Source organism: Saccoglossus kowalevskii, chromosome 16, assembly GCF_978046115.1.
Source record: "Saccoglossus kowalevskii chromosome 16, keSacKowa6.1, whole genome shotgun sequence".
NCBI lineage: Eukaryota > Metazoa > Hemichordata > Enteropneusta > Harrimaniidae > Saccoglossus > Saccoglossus kowalevskii.
In genome coordinates this window covers 29274178-29291834 of record NC_140656.1, presented here as the reverse complement: position 1 = coordinate 29291834, position 17657 = coordinate 29274178, and the positions used below count along the sequence as shown (strand labels likewise).

The window sequence follows — 17657 nt, the reverse complement described above, 5'->3', positions numbered from 1 at the left end:
AAAAATAATACATAATTTAATGTGATCACTGCACAATGTTAGGAATACACAATCTGCTACATAACTCCCAGGTCGACAGAATGCAGAGCCAATTGCCAAAGAGGCTTAAAACTGGTTTCCTGTTTGCGGAGTACCATTTTGCTCAGTAACCTTCCACAGATATATCAAGCACACATGGTGGTGTGATGATTAAAAAAACATACAAATGACGTATATGTATTTTATTATTTATAAACTACTAGTATTGAATGCCATAATTTTTCACACTAAAATTGTTTCTTTCATATTTTATACATTTTCAAGAATTTTGGACTAAATAGACATAATTCCTAACTAGCTTATAGATTTTGATATTTTTTTTTTTAAATCAGTGAAAATAAAATCAGAGGGAAAAAATGCTTCACATTTATTTTGTGATACTGTGAAATACTTTATTTTTGCTTGGAATTAATTTTTGCTGAAGGAATGATTCAGTGAAAAAAAATATAGTGAATATACCTTTTTCTCTATATTTTACATTCAACTCAAAAATCAGTGAAAATAAATTTTATACAAAACACCCAAAAGGTCTTTTCAGCGAAAATTAATCCCAGCTAAAATAAAAGTATTTTACAGTACCTAAAATAGTGAACGAGCATTTTTTTATTTTAATATGTTCTAATTTGTCAGTGTTTAATATGTCCTGGTACTATGATACTGCTCACATAACCATAGCAATGATTGCATCACATTTATAATTAATTTACCAAAGTAATATGTGCCATTTATTGAGGCCACACATGAAAGATTTTAATATCATTATTGGCTTTCCGCTCTATTCTCTATTGTGAGAAAGTATTTTCACCAGCATTGTGGCCTATTATAAATATATAAATTGCATACTTTTAGAGATCATTGCAACCTTTATTGTTTTCTAGAAAGTTTTTAGGCATGGCATTTCTATGGCCAAGCTTAGTAAAATTGATATTACAGACAGAATATATTCAGTTCTACACAAATCACCAGCAGCTTTAAGCTGTAACAGACTAGTATTAAAATTAGACCTCCGTAATATTATTCTTGTGCTGTATATTTAAACTAAAAAATAAGATGAAATTGACGCTTTCGTCGCTTCTGTTTGCTTTTGCCAAGGTCAATTTTTGGCATTTTCACAAAAATAAAGCCACTTAATGTTTTCTGAAATTTCACAAATTATGATCAAGACCTTGTAGCAAATAAAAAACTATGTTCATTAGATCCAAATTAAAAAGGAAATTACAGAAAATTTCATGAAACTGCAAATCTTCGCACCAATATTTTAGCGGGAGAAATGATGGCATTTAACAGGAGCCTATACAGGAGCAGATAGTTCTTATTGTTTGTTTTACTTGTGTACTGCTGTATCAACTGTGCCATACAAAAGGCACTCTGATGAGTGAAACATATTCACTTTTTGTCTGTTCGTCTGTAAAATATCTTTGCAAGCCAAGCTGTCTGCTCACTCGCGTCATGGGATAGATTAAAGTTAAGGTTCGTTAGTTCAATGGACAGCTCAAGACAACTAAGCTGCATTACAAAATATAAATAATTTGCTGTGTATTAGGTTATATCAATCACATGACAAAAAATACCAAGCTTGTTTCCATGGTGACAGTTTTGTGGGGTTTTTTCATATATGCAGTCTTATACATGTATCTTACTCTAAAATTATTTTTAATCGCAAAGCAAAGCTTTCTCAATTTCAATTATTTTTAATTTTTTAGTCATTTGACTTGCAATTTCGTCTCTGTGCGTCCATTCACACATGTATCTTAGACAAACCTGGGCTGATTTCATTAAAACTTTACAAATACATCACACTTCATATCATACATAAGCACATGCGTTTGTTTCATGTTCAAATTCAAAATGGCCCAATGGCAGCCCTTTTAGTGTCTCAGTGTAATTCATTAAAATCAAGCCTTTTTATCATTCCGGATCTCGGTCATGCATTGACATATTTCATTCAAACTTTGTATGTTCATGATGGCCATTTTGTTTTTAACGAATGCTATTTTTGGAGTTGTATTGCTAACATGGCTGGACTGATCATGTTCAAACTTTACACATGCATCATGTAACACATTTGCATTTTTATGCTGAAAATGCATTATGAATTTCCTAGGAAGGATAAAGAATGGAATCACACAAATAAACTGGGTCTACTTTGTGTCATGTCTGTCACATGAGTGTAAATAATTATTTTGCACTAATGTTGATAGTCACTAAAAAATGGACGATGACTTGTCATTGACTTGTTCTTCCATTATCTTTGTCATTATTTGTGCCACTTAAAATAGGAATCTGTATCATGTTCAATTTACTTTCACTGATTTGTAAACAGCCAAGAAAAATGTTGATAATTAAGTGAAATAATAATTTACACTTTAAACTGCCCTTCAAAATTTGTAAAAGCATGAAATGTTTGCTCCTAGGAATTTTCTAATTGGATGTGAGGTCTTTCATGACAGTGATCCTGCTTAGGGACGACGTCAAAAGATCGATGTCGGATAAAAAACTTAATTCCTTTAGTTTTTTTCCAAACCCCCCTACCCCCCACTGAAACTTAATTGATAAATACATGTATTGGTCATGGCGTCAGACTACATTCACTATTAAATACAAATTGATAATCGGACAGTAGTATTGCATAGCAGTTGGTTGTCGGGTGGGTGTAAAGAGAGTTTACAAATGCACCTCATTTGACGCACAGATTTACACTCGAACCAAACCATTTTTCTGTTTTTTTTCCCTTTTCGGTTATTTCTGTCCATGATTGGATAGAACTACAAATACTCCAAGATTTTTTTGACTTCATTAAAAAATAAAATCGTTTTTGTAGGATGGAAACTTTTTGAGGTCAACCCCCCCACCCCCCACCCCCAAACTAAAGGAAATAAGTTTTTTATCCGACATCGTCACTATGACCCCTGCTTAAGGAACCACTATGAAATTGTCATAGCTATATAATTTTCCCAAAACATAAAAGCATTTTACAGAATATCTATTGTATCTATTGTAGGTGCATATTGGTGTGAAGGGATTTGTGATGGACAGTAGAGACTATGGTGGGTTACCAGACGCCATTATTAGTGTAGACGGAATAAATCATGACATTACTACTTCCATGTATGGTGATTTCTGGAGGTTATTAGTTCCTGGTACTTATATTATTACAGCATCCGCTGATGGGTAAGTGGAAAAGAATATACTGTAGAATACTTTATTTTCGCTTGGAATTTATTTTCGCTATTTTCGCTGAAGGGATGATTCAGTGAAAATAAAATCCAGCGAATATACTTTTTTTCCTATATTTCACATTCAACTCATCAAAAATCAGTGAAAATAAATTCCATACAGAACGCCCAAAAAGCCTTTTCAGCGAAAATTAATTCCAGCGAAAATAAAGTATTCCACAGTACTTCCTTCTCTGTTTTCACTTCCTTTCCTGCAAGCATATGTTTATTTTTTAATTTTCATTCATTGAATTGACAGTGCATTTCACCACAAAATTCATTATTCCAAATTTTGGACTGCATAACATTGCTCTGTGCCATCTTTTTATTATAATACCTTTATAGCAATGCACTATTCTAGCATCAACCAGGCCCAGTTGAACCAATGTTCTCCTAAAGTGGTATTCATAAGGGAATGAGTATCAGCCTTTAGATTTGGCCTTCCCATTGAGCCAGGTATGACTGTAACTCTGGTCTGCCGATCATGAGTCAAGTACAACCACTATGTTACCAGTGATTCATCCTAGTGTTTATTAGTTCAGTGTCATAATAATCCAATGTTATTTCTCTCTGTGCAAACCAGGTATGAGCCACAAAGTTTAACATGTACGGTGTTTGATGGACCTGCTACAGAGCTGGAATTCAAATTACAAAGAACTCAAAAAAGATCAGCACTAAAATTGTTAAAACATCAATTAAAGAAAAGATCAGTTTTTGATGCAGAAAGTGTTTATGATTATTCAAATGGACCTACGAGTAACTCTGAGGATCCAGGTAAGTTTTCAAAAGTGTAAATTGACAGTGTATGTGTTAGCGGCTCTTCTTCACTGATATGCTTTTGCCACTAACTACTGAATAAGTTGTTGGGTACTGTGAATGGACCACATTTTACGATTTGACAGAAAAAAAAAACACTATCTATAATGTATGAGAAATAAATTCGGGAAAACTAGAATAAAGCTTTTGTGCCACTCCCACCCCCCACTCCCACCCCACTCAAACCCCACTCCCACCCCACCCCACCCCACTCCCACCCCACTCCCACCCCACTCCCACTCCCACCCCACTCCCACCGCACTCCCACCCCACTCCCACCCCACTCCCACCCCACTCCCACCCCACTCCCACTCCCACCCCACTCCCACCCCACCCACCCCACTCCCACTCCACTCCCACCCCACTCCCACCCCACCCCACTCCCACCCCCCACTCCCACCCCACTCCCAACCCCCACTCCCACCCCACTCCCACCCCACTCCCACCCCACTCCCACCCCACTCCCACCCCACTCCCACCCCACTCCCACAACTGCATCCCGAATGGTGTTGGTGTTATCACGTTTTCTTCACGTTGCACATACATGAATGACAAGTGTGTTATGGCAGCAGTGATTAGAGATGTTCTTGGAATAGAGCAAGCACTATAGATTTAATAATAATAATAATCATAACTTTATTTTTCACTTCTAGATATTATAGAACCGACCAGTTTTACCCATCATAACCACGACGAAATGAAGGCTGTTATGACGAAGTATGCTGAAAAATACCCTGACATCACCCGATTATATAGCATTGGTGAATCCGTAGAAGGACGGGAACTACTTGTTCTTGAGATAACCGATAATCCCGGAATCCACGAACCTGGTTGGTCACTAATCTTTTTGTAGTTCTATTTGTGACATAGTCCAAAAATGCATCCCGTGTGTTTCGGTCTGACGTAATTTTATACATGCTTTGACAGATTTGTTCACATTTAGTACAATTTAATGGTAGTTATTTTTTCAAATTTTTTAAAAAATAATGTTTCAAATTCTCTAATTGCACTGTAAAAAAATGGTACAATACAATGTGAATTGTAAAAACTATACAAAAATGGGAAATTAATTTTCATTTGATCCAAAATTAACAGGATAATGTTAAAACATGTTCAAATTGTAGCTAAATTTTAGAATGAAACATAATGTCCAGGGGTCGTGTTAAAACAACCCATTTGACCCACATGCATTGCTATGCACACTATAGCATCAATACAATTAAAACTATTACCACCTTTCAATGAACATATAACTCCCTATTGTCTCTAGGTGAACCAGAGTTTAAGTATGTAGGTAACATGCATGGCAATGAAGTCGTTGGAAGAGAGTTGTTGATATTACTGATAGAATTATTATGTGAAAATTATCACCATGTCCCAGAAGTTAAAGCTCTAGTGGATTCTGCTAGGATTCATATCATGCCATCGATGAACCCAGATGGACATGAAAAAGCTATTGAAGGTAAGAAAATACAGACATCCCCAATACAAGGTGTGGTCTCAGGAGAAATGTATTGTATGGGTGTTATGAAGTGGCTATTTAGTATGCAGTGAAGAGCATAAACTTGTATTTTTGACATTATTAGTCCCTTTCCGATGCAGTCTGACAACAGGGACTTATGGATTAATTTCAGTGCATTCATTCATCCATCCATCCGTCTGTGCATATCTACCTCTATCTCAAACATGCTTTGGTTGATCTCATTCAAACGTCACGCATACATCATGGATGCATATGCATGCCCATTCATTTCACGATCTGATTCAAGATGGCCAAAGGGCGACTATTTTAATGTCAAAACATTAGCAGCTTCAAGTGTTTCTGCTATTCCAGAACTGGATCTCCGTCGTGTACAGATGGGTTTTTGTTTAAATTTGTCATTGATAAATAATTTTTTTCAGATACCCTGTCGTCTGGCAGCCATTTTGTTTTAATGAATGTGGTTCTTGAGTTGTATCTCTGACATGCCCTTACCAATCTTGTATACATCATACATCTTGTCACATATTTCAAATTACCATCAATTCCAGATGGCCAAATGGCGGCCATTTTAATGTTAAAAGTCATCAAAATCAAACATTTCTGCCATTCTGGGCCCAAACGGACAGCTATTGTTTTTTCTTGGTACATACAATGGACGTGTGTATATAAAATGGCCAAATACAAATGCTGCATTATACCATCGTATGATGTTTCATGTTCTGATTCAAAATGGCCGACTCATTTCAATTTTGTTTGACTAACAGAGACTCTTTCCTGTCATGACTTTAGAAATGTGAAATGGTAGTCATGAAGCTGACAAGAAGCTAAAAGAGTATGCACACATTCAACAATGTATGTTATATATGTTACATGGGACCCATACTGAATACGACAACTACCACCATTCAGTTCTCAAGATCATATGAATGATAAACAAATATTCTCTCTTCGTAGGTGATCGGGAAGGTGTAATGGGAAGGGCAAATGCCAACACTGTTGACTTGAATCGTGACTTTCCAGACCAGTTTGACAAAAAGAAACACACTGTTCAACCAGAGACCAAAGCAATCATGCAATGGCTAAAATCAATTCCATTTGTATTATCGGCTAATTTACATGGTGGTTCATTAGTTGCTAACTATCCATATGATGATTCACCAACTGGTAAAAGCATATATAGTAAATGCCCTGATGATGATGTCTTTATACAACTCACAGAGGCTTACTCAGAGGTTTGTATGTTATAGGGTTTGATTGCATCATAGTCCCACACTCAGAGGATTCTTTTCGGTTTATTCAACTACAGTAATTTGGACAGGGGGAAACTCAAATGGAACATGATTCAAAACAAATGGAATTCTACTATCCTACTATCTAATAGTCTATAATTAATATTCTCAAAACTCAAATAAACATAAATTATCATTAGAATGTAAAATGGTGAATGTCACCTGACATTTAATCACATTAAACGATTAAACGTCGTCACTTCAAATGTGTTGAAAAGAAGATAAAAAACAAATGTTGTGAAAGTACAACAATATTATAAATTCAAACAATAATTCATTCTCATATAAAATTAACACATATTCCAAAATGAGTATGCACCCTCTCCCCTCACCCCATACCCATATCAGATAATTGTCAAGGCAGGGGTGGGGAGGTAGGGGATACTTCAGAAGTGAATAGTGTATAGCAAAAGTTGTCTAAACTGAACTTCAAAGCTACTAAGAAAATGGTTTTCAAAGTTGAGATAGAAGGTAGAGAAGTCTGTGGAGAATGGTTGAACAGGAATATAACGATAAATTTCAACAGCTTTCCAGATTTACTGTTCCATGATTATCAAAGATGTTAGTTTCTTGTGCTGCTCAGGTGACTAACTGAATGACATTACAATCGCTTCCATATGTGTGTATTTTATGTCAGAATGATTTCATTTATTCCAGGCACATCCTACCATGCATTTGGGACATCCATGTCCCAAGTATTACCCATCAGAAACTTTTGATGATGGGATTACCAATGGAGCTGCCTGGTACAGTGTAGCAGGTAAGTAATTTCATTAGCTGTTACCATTGTCATGGTAACTTGTTGTTTATGTAATTCATTGTGCATCATATAATTAATAAAAGATCTTTAAAACAGCTGCTATGCAGATCTGTGATAGCAATATAAACAAAAGTAACAGATGCAATCCAGGTAAGATCCATTATACTGAAGCATCATGTGACTCCCCACACCCAAACACATTTCATCTGCTGCTTGTAAGCTCTTAATAGTTACACATAGTCACGTAGAGGTGCTATTAAATGCCGTAAACAATATCCAAACTAATTTAGAAAAAATCAATTGATGGTAGTGCTAAAAATGTATGCCACACATCATAACTCTGAAACACTTTGACCGACAAAGATTCATCACCAAAACATACAGACCAATTTGATTTTGAGTCAGTGTATGGTTTTGGTTAAAATTGATAGTAAAAAAAAATGAGTTAATGAGTTAAAGAATTGTAACTTTCTATCTTGATATACAAGTTTATTAAATAAATTTTCGAGATGTAAATGTCATGAAACTTTTATATGACTTTTCCATAACACATAAAATTCACAAAAAGTGAAAGCAGTTAATTTTATATTATACAAATTGTAAAATTATTACTAAATGTTGATATTTCAATTCAAAATGGCTGCCAGACAGTTTTATAGGATGAAAACTATTTTTTCTCCCATGAACACAACCACTGGTGTCTCCTCACTTGACTTGATGTAGCATTTCATGAGTAGGTAACATATGGAAAATATTAAATTCATATTTAATCAATTTAAAAGAATATCAGATTGTTCTCATTACAGAAAGCCTGTATTGGCGATCCGCTCCGCTAGGATTGCCCTTATAATCACTTTTGTCGTTTTGTGTGTGTGTGCGTGTCTGTGTGTGTACATTTCCAGTGTTCCAGTGTTCACGTATTATTTCTTCTGTGATTTTTTTGGCTTGGCCGATTTCGTTCAAACTTGGCAGGTAGGTCACACCTTAACCCTAGTTATAAGGAAAAATCTGGAAAATTTTTTTGGCCCACCGTTGCCATAGCAACAGCCAAAAAAACTGATTTTTGGATAGCTTCGCGCCAAATGTATCTCCTCCTACAAATTTGGGATAAAATACTTCAAACATAGCTCATTCTACTCAGCTTGAGTGTGGGCACAAAGTTACCATTTGAATTTTTGATATCTGTTTTCATTACCGAGAAATTTGACCCCAAAGTTGGGGTAACTTTTCACCAGCAACGGCTTGGCTGGTTTTGTTCATACTTCACAGGTAGGTCGTGCCGTCACTAATTGGAAAAAAATCCTGGCCCACCACTGCCATTGCAACATCCAAAAACTGATTTTTGAATACTTTCGCCCCAAATATATTACCTCCTACCAGTTTTGTACACAGTCAGCTGGCATCGGTGTCGCTGGGTGTATATGATAAAGGGAAGTTGTGCAACCAAATTTGCCGAGTTCGCGGTTTTTCAGCATTTTTGTAATAAAGACATTATTCTCTATCAATAATCCGCCCAAAACAGGAACATTTCTACTAATTCTTGTGTTTTTTAGACGTTTTTCGAAAAACCTGCTATTAGGCTGCAAAAGTAGAACATTCCGGAGGGGGCGAAAGGGAAGAGCCAAATTTAACGCGTAAAAATAGAACGCGTATTTTGATCTCTATGCGGTCGTTGCCAAAGAGCCCTGCGTCCATCGCCTGGCGATGCTCTTCTGTTTCACCAGTTGCGTTTTTTGACTAAAATTTGGGCAGTACTGTCAGTCACGAAAATTGATAAATTAATTAATACACATAAAATATGAATCACGGGCTAATTCAATGGTCACCGAACACTCCACTGTGGCAAGATAGTAGCTACTGTATATTTGACCCAGATTTGACAAGCGTGGTACAGTTTTTTGCGCGTGTCCGTAATAACGCGCACAAAGGATTGTGGGGCAGAGTCCTTTATTTGCTGGCATTCTTGAATTTTGACTGCAGTTCTTTTTTATATTTTAGAGTAAATGCTTTTGATATGCTCTTAGGTTTCTTAATATCCGTCTGAAATTCTGGACTGGTCATATTTTTCGATTAGGAGTCGTATATTTAAATAACTCACCGTGACTAATGTTTTGCATTATGAAGTATATTATTATGAAGGTCAACACACTGTACTTTAGATAAATATTTACCATCTCGTTATTTCATTATTTCGCTTTCCAGCATTTACAGGAAACGCTTCATTCTAGAAAATGCTATCGCAAAACGGTTGGAAATAATAAATGTAACAGCAGAATACGTCCTAGCACAGTCACTCGACTGGGAGAGTGATTGTGGTCCTAGTAATAAACTAAGTGACTTCCAAAAACTGAATGGTGTTTGCGAACTTCGTATTAGTTATAAACCGACGTTAGCTTCACGTTTATGTCACACCATGGAAACAGCCAAAAACATGGTGCTTGTTTTTGAGCGGAGCGGATCGCCAACCAGCCTACCGGCTTGTTGTTATGTGTGTTGCCTAGCAGATAGAATTCTGAATACTGACCTTTAACCTTTAACCTTGTGTTCATGTAGGTGGAATGCAGGACTGGAATTATTTGAATACAAATTGTTTTGAGATAACTCTAGAATTGGGGTGTTTTAAGTATCCATACCAGAAAGATTTGGAATCTTATTGGGAAGATAACGAGCTATCATTAATAACCTTTCTACAGCAAGTAAGTTCTGTCTTCTCTCCTTCTAACAAAATCTAGTTTTGAATCAAAATATAACATGTGATCAAAACTTGTCAGTCATGTCAATTTCTGTTGATTTCTCTTTTTTTCAAAATTTACAGACAATTAGCAAAATGTTGCATAAATAGGTCTTGAAATTTTTGCTGTAACAAGTCTGGTCACTGTAGGGGTAGCCACAGTAGAGGTGGTTACTGACACATGTTTGACTGGAGAAGCATTCACTGATTTGCAAAGGGTCTGCTAGTTCCATGATTTGACATGCATAAACACTTAGGTTGTAAAATTGTCATGTGATCAATGAGCCTTGACTTTGAGATCACCTTAGTTTTCACCTTATGATATGTTCACAGGTACATAAAGGTGTAAAAGGGTTTGTGCTAAGTGAGAGTGGTGTTGGACTGTCTAATGTTACGATACACGTGTATAGCATCGATCATGACATTATCACGGCAAAAGATGGTGATTACTGGAGATTACTAGTACCTGGTGTTCACAAAGTCACTGCATCCTTGGATGGGTATGTATATTGTAATGTGAATACTTGAATATATTTTTGTCATCCTACTACATACTAGACAGGAAATCTCTTCAATCCAATTGACTGTGTTGCCTTTTTAGCTCCGCTGTCGACTTTGTCGAGCAGGGCTTATCATATGAGTGATTGTCCGTCGTCGTCGTTCGTGTCAATGTTTTACTTTTTCGACTTCTTCTTGAAAACTACAAGCCTGAATGCTTTGATACTTGGTGTATATGTACCTTGGGTAGACCTCTCTCAGATTTGTTCATTTCATGATGATATCTTCAATTCTCTAATTTTGGTGAATATTTTTGTAATTTTTGGTAAAAAGTGATATTTTCGACTTCTTGTTAAAAACCGCTAGTCCAATTGCTTTGATATTACATATATAGGTACTACATGTGGACCTCTCTCAGATTTATTCATTTTGTAATGATATCTTTAATTCTCTAATTTTGGTGAATATTTTTGTCATTTTTAGTAAAAAGTGATATTTTTGACTTCTTGTTAAAACCGCAAGTCCAATTGCTTTGATATTACATATATAGGTACTACATGTGGTCCTCTCTCAGGTTTGTTCATTTCATGATGAAATCTTTAATTCTCTAATTTTAATGAATATTTTTTTAATTTTTGGTAAAGAGTGATATTTTTGACTTCTTGTTGAAAACCGCAAGTCTGATTGCTTTTATATTACATATATAGCTACTACATGTGGACCTTTTTCAGATTTGTTAATTTTGTGGTGATATCTTCAATTATCTAATTTTGATGATTATTTTTGGTGAAAAGTGATATTTTTGAATTCTTGTTGAAAACAGCAAGTCCTGTTGCTTTGATACTATACATATTGTTTCTAATGATATCTTCTGTTCTTTAATTGCAATGTGCATTGTTAACAGCGGAGCTATCTCAGCCGACAGGCTGCTTGTTTGACTTCTTCTTGAAAACTACAAGCCTGAATGCTTTTATACTTGGTGTATATGTACCTTGGGTAGATTTGTTCATTTCATGATCATATCTTCAATTCTCTAATTTTGGTGAATATTTTTGTAATTTTTGGTAAAAAGTGATATTTTCGACTTCTTGTTAAAAACCGCTAGTCCAATTGCTTTGATATTACATATATAGGTACTACATGTGGACCTCTCTCAGATTTGTTCATTTTGTAATGATATCTTTAATTCTCTAATTTTGGTGAATATTTTTGTCATTTTTGGTAAAAAGTAATATTTTCAACTTCTTGTTAAAAACCACAAGTCCAATTGCTTTGATATTACATATATAGATTTGTTCATTTTGTAATGATATCTTCAATTCTCTAATTTTGATGAATATTTTTATCATTTTTGGTAAAAAGTGATATTTTCGACTTCTTGTTAAAAACCACAATCATTTATAGTGAAAAATGATATTTTTGAATTATTGTTGAAAACAGCAAGTCCCATTGCATTGATACTATGCATATTGTTCATTTTCTAATGATGTCTTCAGTTCTTTAATTGAAATGTGCATTGCTAACAGCGGAGCTATCTCAGCCGAGAGGCTGCTTGTTAAAACTTGCTGGCACTGACTATTGTAAAATCTGTATTGGATAGAAGCCACACCCATTCTTTTTGAACAATTCAGACCCAAAAAATCACTATTTCTCATATGTATAGGTGCTCCAATAGAAGCCACATCCCCTCTGTTGCATTGTACCATTTTAATAGAAACCGCAGCTTTTAATACAGATTTTACAGTAGTAGTCAAATCCGCTCCAGGCAATGCTTTCACATCATGGAATTTAATGGACTTCAAATGTCGGAATTCAAATGATTGAATATTTATTGTTATTCATTTTAATACAACCTTGTCTATATTCATGTAATGATGACAGTGAGATTTAAATAACAACACTTTACAAAAGTCAGAATCCTGATCTTTCTACCAAAACACTAATTTGATTATTTGTCTGTTCCTTTTCAGCTATATTTCTGACACCCAGACAGTAACAGTGAGTGAGGGCCTGGCTACTCACTTGAACTTCACTCTGAGATCAGTTGGCAGTCCTGAAAAACCATTAAAGGAACAAATCCCAATCAACCTATCACCGGATGATTGGGGTACAATATACGACTACGGTCTTCCACAAAACTTCACGACATACTTGTCTAACCAGGATTTGATAGCGCAAATCGCAGACTATGCCATTAAATACAGTAACATCACACAACTGGTGGAATTGACCAAAACACCAAAACAGAATACTATTTATGATTTAGTGATCACATACGACAACGATCATGGTAAAGCGTTTGAGAAACCTGAAGTTGCTTTGATTGGTGGATTGCATGCGGAGCAACCCGTGGGGAGAGAGATCCTGATGCGAATTATCAGACATATATGTGAAGGTAACTTTTAACATAAGAAAAACTTGCTTCAAAACACATATCCCAAAATGAATTGAGAGAAAACAAAAATTATTATTATCTTTCACATTTGTATTAATCTATGCAAAAAATTTAAATGATTGAGTTGTTCAAATCAAAATATCTAAAATGTACTTGCTATTAGCTACACTATAGCCATGAATGGGTTTTTATACACCTAACCACCAATATCATCAATAATTGTCTGGCAATACAACTGATAATAATCTACTGTTTTTTTGAAAGCAACATTCAGAAAGCCAGTAGATTGTTATCTGATTTGGAGACAACACAGTTGTATTACCAGACAATTAGCTGATGATATTGTGAATTTTTGCTGCTAGAAATGTTCACTATTTTAAAATTTTGTAGTGATAGGATGTAAACTATGACTCCCTAGGAATCCAATGAAATGTTTGCTGTGACTTTCTAGAACTCCAATAAAATAAACTGCTATAGTATTTCGTCATTCTCCATGACTCACAAAAATTTGTCTTGTAAAATTAAAGTAGTTCACAGAACATTCAGAATGAAACAACACAAAACAACAACAAATAAATATGAACACACTTCCTTATAAGGTATGATATGAACAATATTACTTAGTTGCACATTAAAATGTAACATTGCATTTTGATTGGTTGAATAGGTTTCTCTCGCGGTGATGAACACATTGTAGATTTAGTCAGCACAATCACTATACATATCATACCAGGCGTGGATCTCGATGGATTTGATGAAGCCCAGTTAGAAGACTGTGATGGAAACCATTATGATAATACATCCAGTATTGTTAATGTGTTTAGTACTGACAATACCGAGGTAATAATTTCCATGATTATGTGTTACTTTATTGTGATACATGTACCAAATTGGTAAAATATAATTCATACTTTATTGACAAAATTATTGTAAATCAGGAGCCACAACATTTTTTGTTTGTGCCTCAAATCCACCCATACAGTTTTATACAATTTTATTTTTGTCTTGAAGACCAACCTTCTCAGCAGTCAACAAGCTGACTCATTTTGGTTTTGTGGGATAATGTTTTGACTCAGAATCCCTACAAATTCAGTCCAGCGCAGTCCTGGGCTTTTGTTTGTACTGATTTTGTTATAAGCAAGTCAATGTTGCCGAGACACACGTAAGACACTCACTGCTGTATATTTAGCTTTCAGACCGACCAGAGATAAAAGCTCTCAAAGAATTATTTGAGAATGTTAAATTTGAATCTGTACTCAGTATTGAAGCTGATGGTTTGTGGGTAAGGTATGTATGTTACTATTTTTTCTGACTCTGTATTATATAATTTGTAGTATCCTTCAATTTCTGATAAATTATTTCCCATTCGAAAATTATTGAAACATAGTTTTGTTGTAAATGATTCATTAAACTTATCTGCCAAAGTTCCTTATTTGGATTATAGTACTATACAATGCCAGATATATTATAAATACATATTATATGATATTTACATTGTATTGTTAACTTTTAAATGTTTGCGAGCACTATATTTGTATTATTTACCCAGCTAGAATGAAGTTTGAAGCGGTACTAGATTAGTCTATTATTCACTCTTATTTCCTTGAAATTCATTCAGAATCAATTTATCAGGTCACATGACAAGTGATTTGCATATTCAATTTGATTGCCTGTATTATGCATGTAGCTATACAGGTCCATAGAAATTCAATTTGTAATTAGATAAAAGATGACAGACTTCCAGTCGTCTTGCTTTTTGGCCATATTACATTAAGGGGTATGTTTTTACTTGTGTAATTTAATTCATACTTTACCCTGTACTGTCTACTGCTTTAGATATCCCATGGATTACGCCAGGGATGAGAGTCCCTTAGTGAATGGTGTTAAGACTGAAGATGATTCCACATTACAGTTTTTATCTCTGGCTTATTCCATGAAGCATCCATCCATGCATACCGGCAGTGAATCCTGTCATGGTTATCAGTTCACTGATGGCATAACACATGGTGCTGAGTGGATACCAACCAAAAATACATTCCAAGATTATTTATATCTGCAGGAAAAGACTTTAATGGTATAATGGAGTTGTTTATTTGATTTTGCATGTCTCCTAGGAATTGTGGACATTCTCATCCAACTCAGTCCATTAATTAGTCTGAAAACCTATATCCAAACTTCACACATATCCACATATATTATTTTTGCAATCTAATTCACATCGGCAATCAAATTTTGTTTTTGAAAACACCAGAGCGATTTATTTCCTGACATGCCTTTTTGGATGTCACTCATATTTTACTCATACTTCACACTGTTTTTACACATGTGCACATTGCCTTTGATGAGAATTGGAATTCCCATTCTAGAACCAACTCTATCAATATATATAATTATAGACCATGATGTCATTTTGTTACTGATCTGTTTCAAAATGCCCAATGTGGCTACATCTCGGATTTTTTATTTTCTAATTATAAAAAAACATGGCAAAATAACACCTGCAGAGTATTATGGTGTGATATTGCATGCCTAATTGTATGTACTGTACTGAAAAAAAAAACTATTTCATGTCATTTAATTTTGTTTTCTTCACAGATTACTGCACATATATCTTGTTGTAAATACCCGGCTGTAATAGATTTAGCTTCAATATGGCAAACCAATATGCAGTCTATATTACAGTTTTTAGGAAAAGCTAAACAAGGTAATGATGGGAAACAAAACTATTTATGATTCAACACAACTATAATTACATTATTTGCTCAAATAGAAGTGCACATAAACCATGAATTGCATTTATTGTATACTGTCTCATTCAAATATGACTTATGTACTCCATTTACAACAATGCATGTTCTTCAAGAGGAAATACAGTATTTCAAATGTGAAATGATATGAGCAGTAACTTAGCCAGCAATAAGATGCCAGCATCGCTGTGTAACTTTGAAAGGAACAGAAACACTGATTGCTGTCAAGTTCGTTATTATCTTTTTGTCATGATTTTTCCTTGTAATTTTCAGGCATTTCTGGAGCTGTAACTGATGTAAAGGGTAAACCATTAATAGATGCAGAGGTCACATTGATAGAGCATTCTCGTAGTATATACGTCAATCCAGATACTGGTATTTTCTATGCTATCCTGTCTCCTGGCTTATACAGAGTTGTCATCACTGCGCCAGGATATACACCAATGACTAAATTATCACAAGTATATGAAGGAAAGGTGAGCTATACTTATATCCACTCTCAATAAATCATATTTATGACCCTGAAAAGTTACCCATCCTAGTACTCGTTGACTATAAAGGTGAACATTATACTTTCTGCCTCTAAAGTTCCATACTCTGGTAGTTTCTGGCCCAATAGGTTATACATACTGCTAATTACTGGTCCATAAAGGTCACATATCCTGGTAATTACTGGTTCCTTAATGTCACACATCCTGGTAATTACTGCTGGTTCCTTAATGTCACACATCCTCTTACTTTCTGGTCCAAAAGGTCATACATACTGCCAGTTACTGGTATAAACATTATTACTATAAACAAAGTAATAACTATGATGGCCTAGTTACTAGGTCATATTACCTTTCAGGGGTTAAAGTACCAGGATGTATAACCTTTCAGGGGTTAAAATACCGGGATGTTTGACCTTTCAGGGGTTAAAGTACCAGGATGTATAACCTTTCAGGGGTTAAAGTACCAGGATGTATGTCTTTTCAGGGGTTATAGTACCAGGATGTATGACTTTTCAGGGGTTAAAGTACCAGGATGTATAACCTTTCAGGGGTTAAAGTACCAGGATGTATAACCTTTCAGGGGTTAAAGTACCAGGATGTATAACCTTTCAGGGGTTAAAATACCAGGATGTATAACTTTTCAGGGGTTATAGTACCAGGATGTATGACTTTTCAGGGGTTAAAGTACCAGGATGTATAACCTTTCAGGGGTTAAAATACCGGGATGTTTGACCTTTTGGGGGTTAAAGTACCTAGATGTATGACCTTTTGGGGGTTAAAGTACCAGGATGTATAACCTTTCAGGGGTTAAAGTACCAGGATGTATAACCTTTCAGGGGTTAAAGTACCAGGATGTATGACTTTTCAGGGGTTATAGTACCAGGATGTATGACTTTTCAGGGGTTAAAGTACCAGGATGTATAACCTTTCAGGGGTTAAAGTACCAGGATGTATAACCTTTCAGGGGTTAAAATACCGGGATGTTTGACCTTTCTGGGGTTAAAGTACCTAGATGTATGACCTATCAGGTTAAAATACCAGGATGTATAACCTTTCAGGGGTTAAAATACCAGGATGTATAACTTTTCAGGCGTTATAGTACCAGGATGTATGACTTTTCAGGGGTTAAAGTACCAGGATGTATAACCTTTCAGGGGTTAAAATACCGGGATGTTTGACCTTTCAGGGGTTAA

At 35.2% G+C, this 17657-nt stretch overlaps 1 protein-coding gene across 1 annotated transcript in view; it reads left to right on the top strand.

Annotated features, from left to right (window-relative positions):
• LOC100372562 (carboxypeptidase D-like) overlaps positions 1-17657 on the top strand; it is a 40149-nt gene that overhangs the window by 11005 nt on the left and 11487 nt on the right. Inside the window, exons 3-16 of the mRNA XM_085491323.1 lie at positions 3041-3210; positions 3838-4028; positions 4724-4900; positions 5341-5532; positions 6508-6785; positions 7500-7602; positions 10156-10298; positions 10667-10833; positions 12802-13226; positions 13894-14066; positions 14416-14513; positions 15063-15300; positions 15822-15930; positions 16247-16449. Coding sequence (XP_085347449.1) covers positions 3041-3210; positions 3838-4028; positions 4724-4900; positions 5341-5532; positions 6508-6785; positions 7500-7602; positions 10156-10298; positions 10667-10833; positions 12802-13226; positions 13894-14066; positions 14416-14513; positions 15063-15300; positions 15822-15930; positions 16247-16449 — 2667 coding nt within the window. The remainder of the gene's footprint in view (positions 1-3040; positions 3211-3837; positions 4029-4723; positions 4901-5340; positions 5533-6507; positions 6786-7499; positions 7603-10155; positions 10299-10666; positions 10834-12801; positions 13227-13893; positions 14067-14415; positions 14514-15062; positions 15301-15821; positions 15931-16246; positions 16450-17657) is intronic.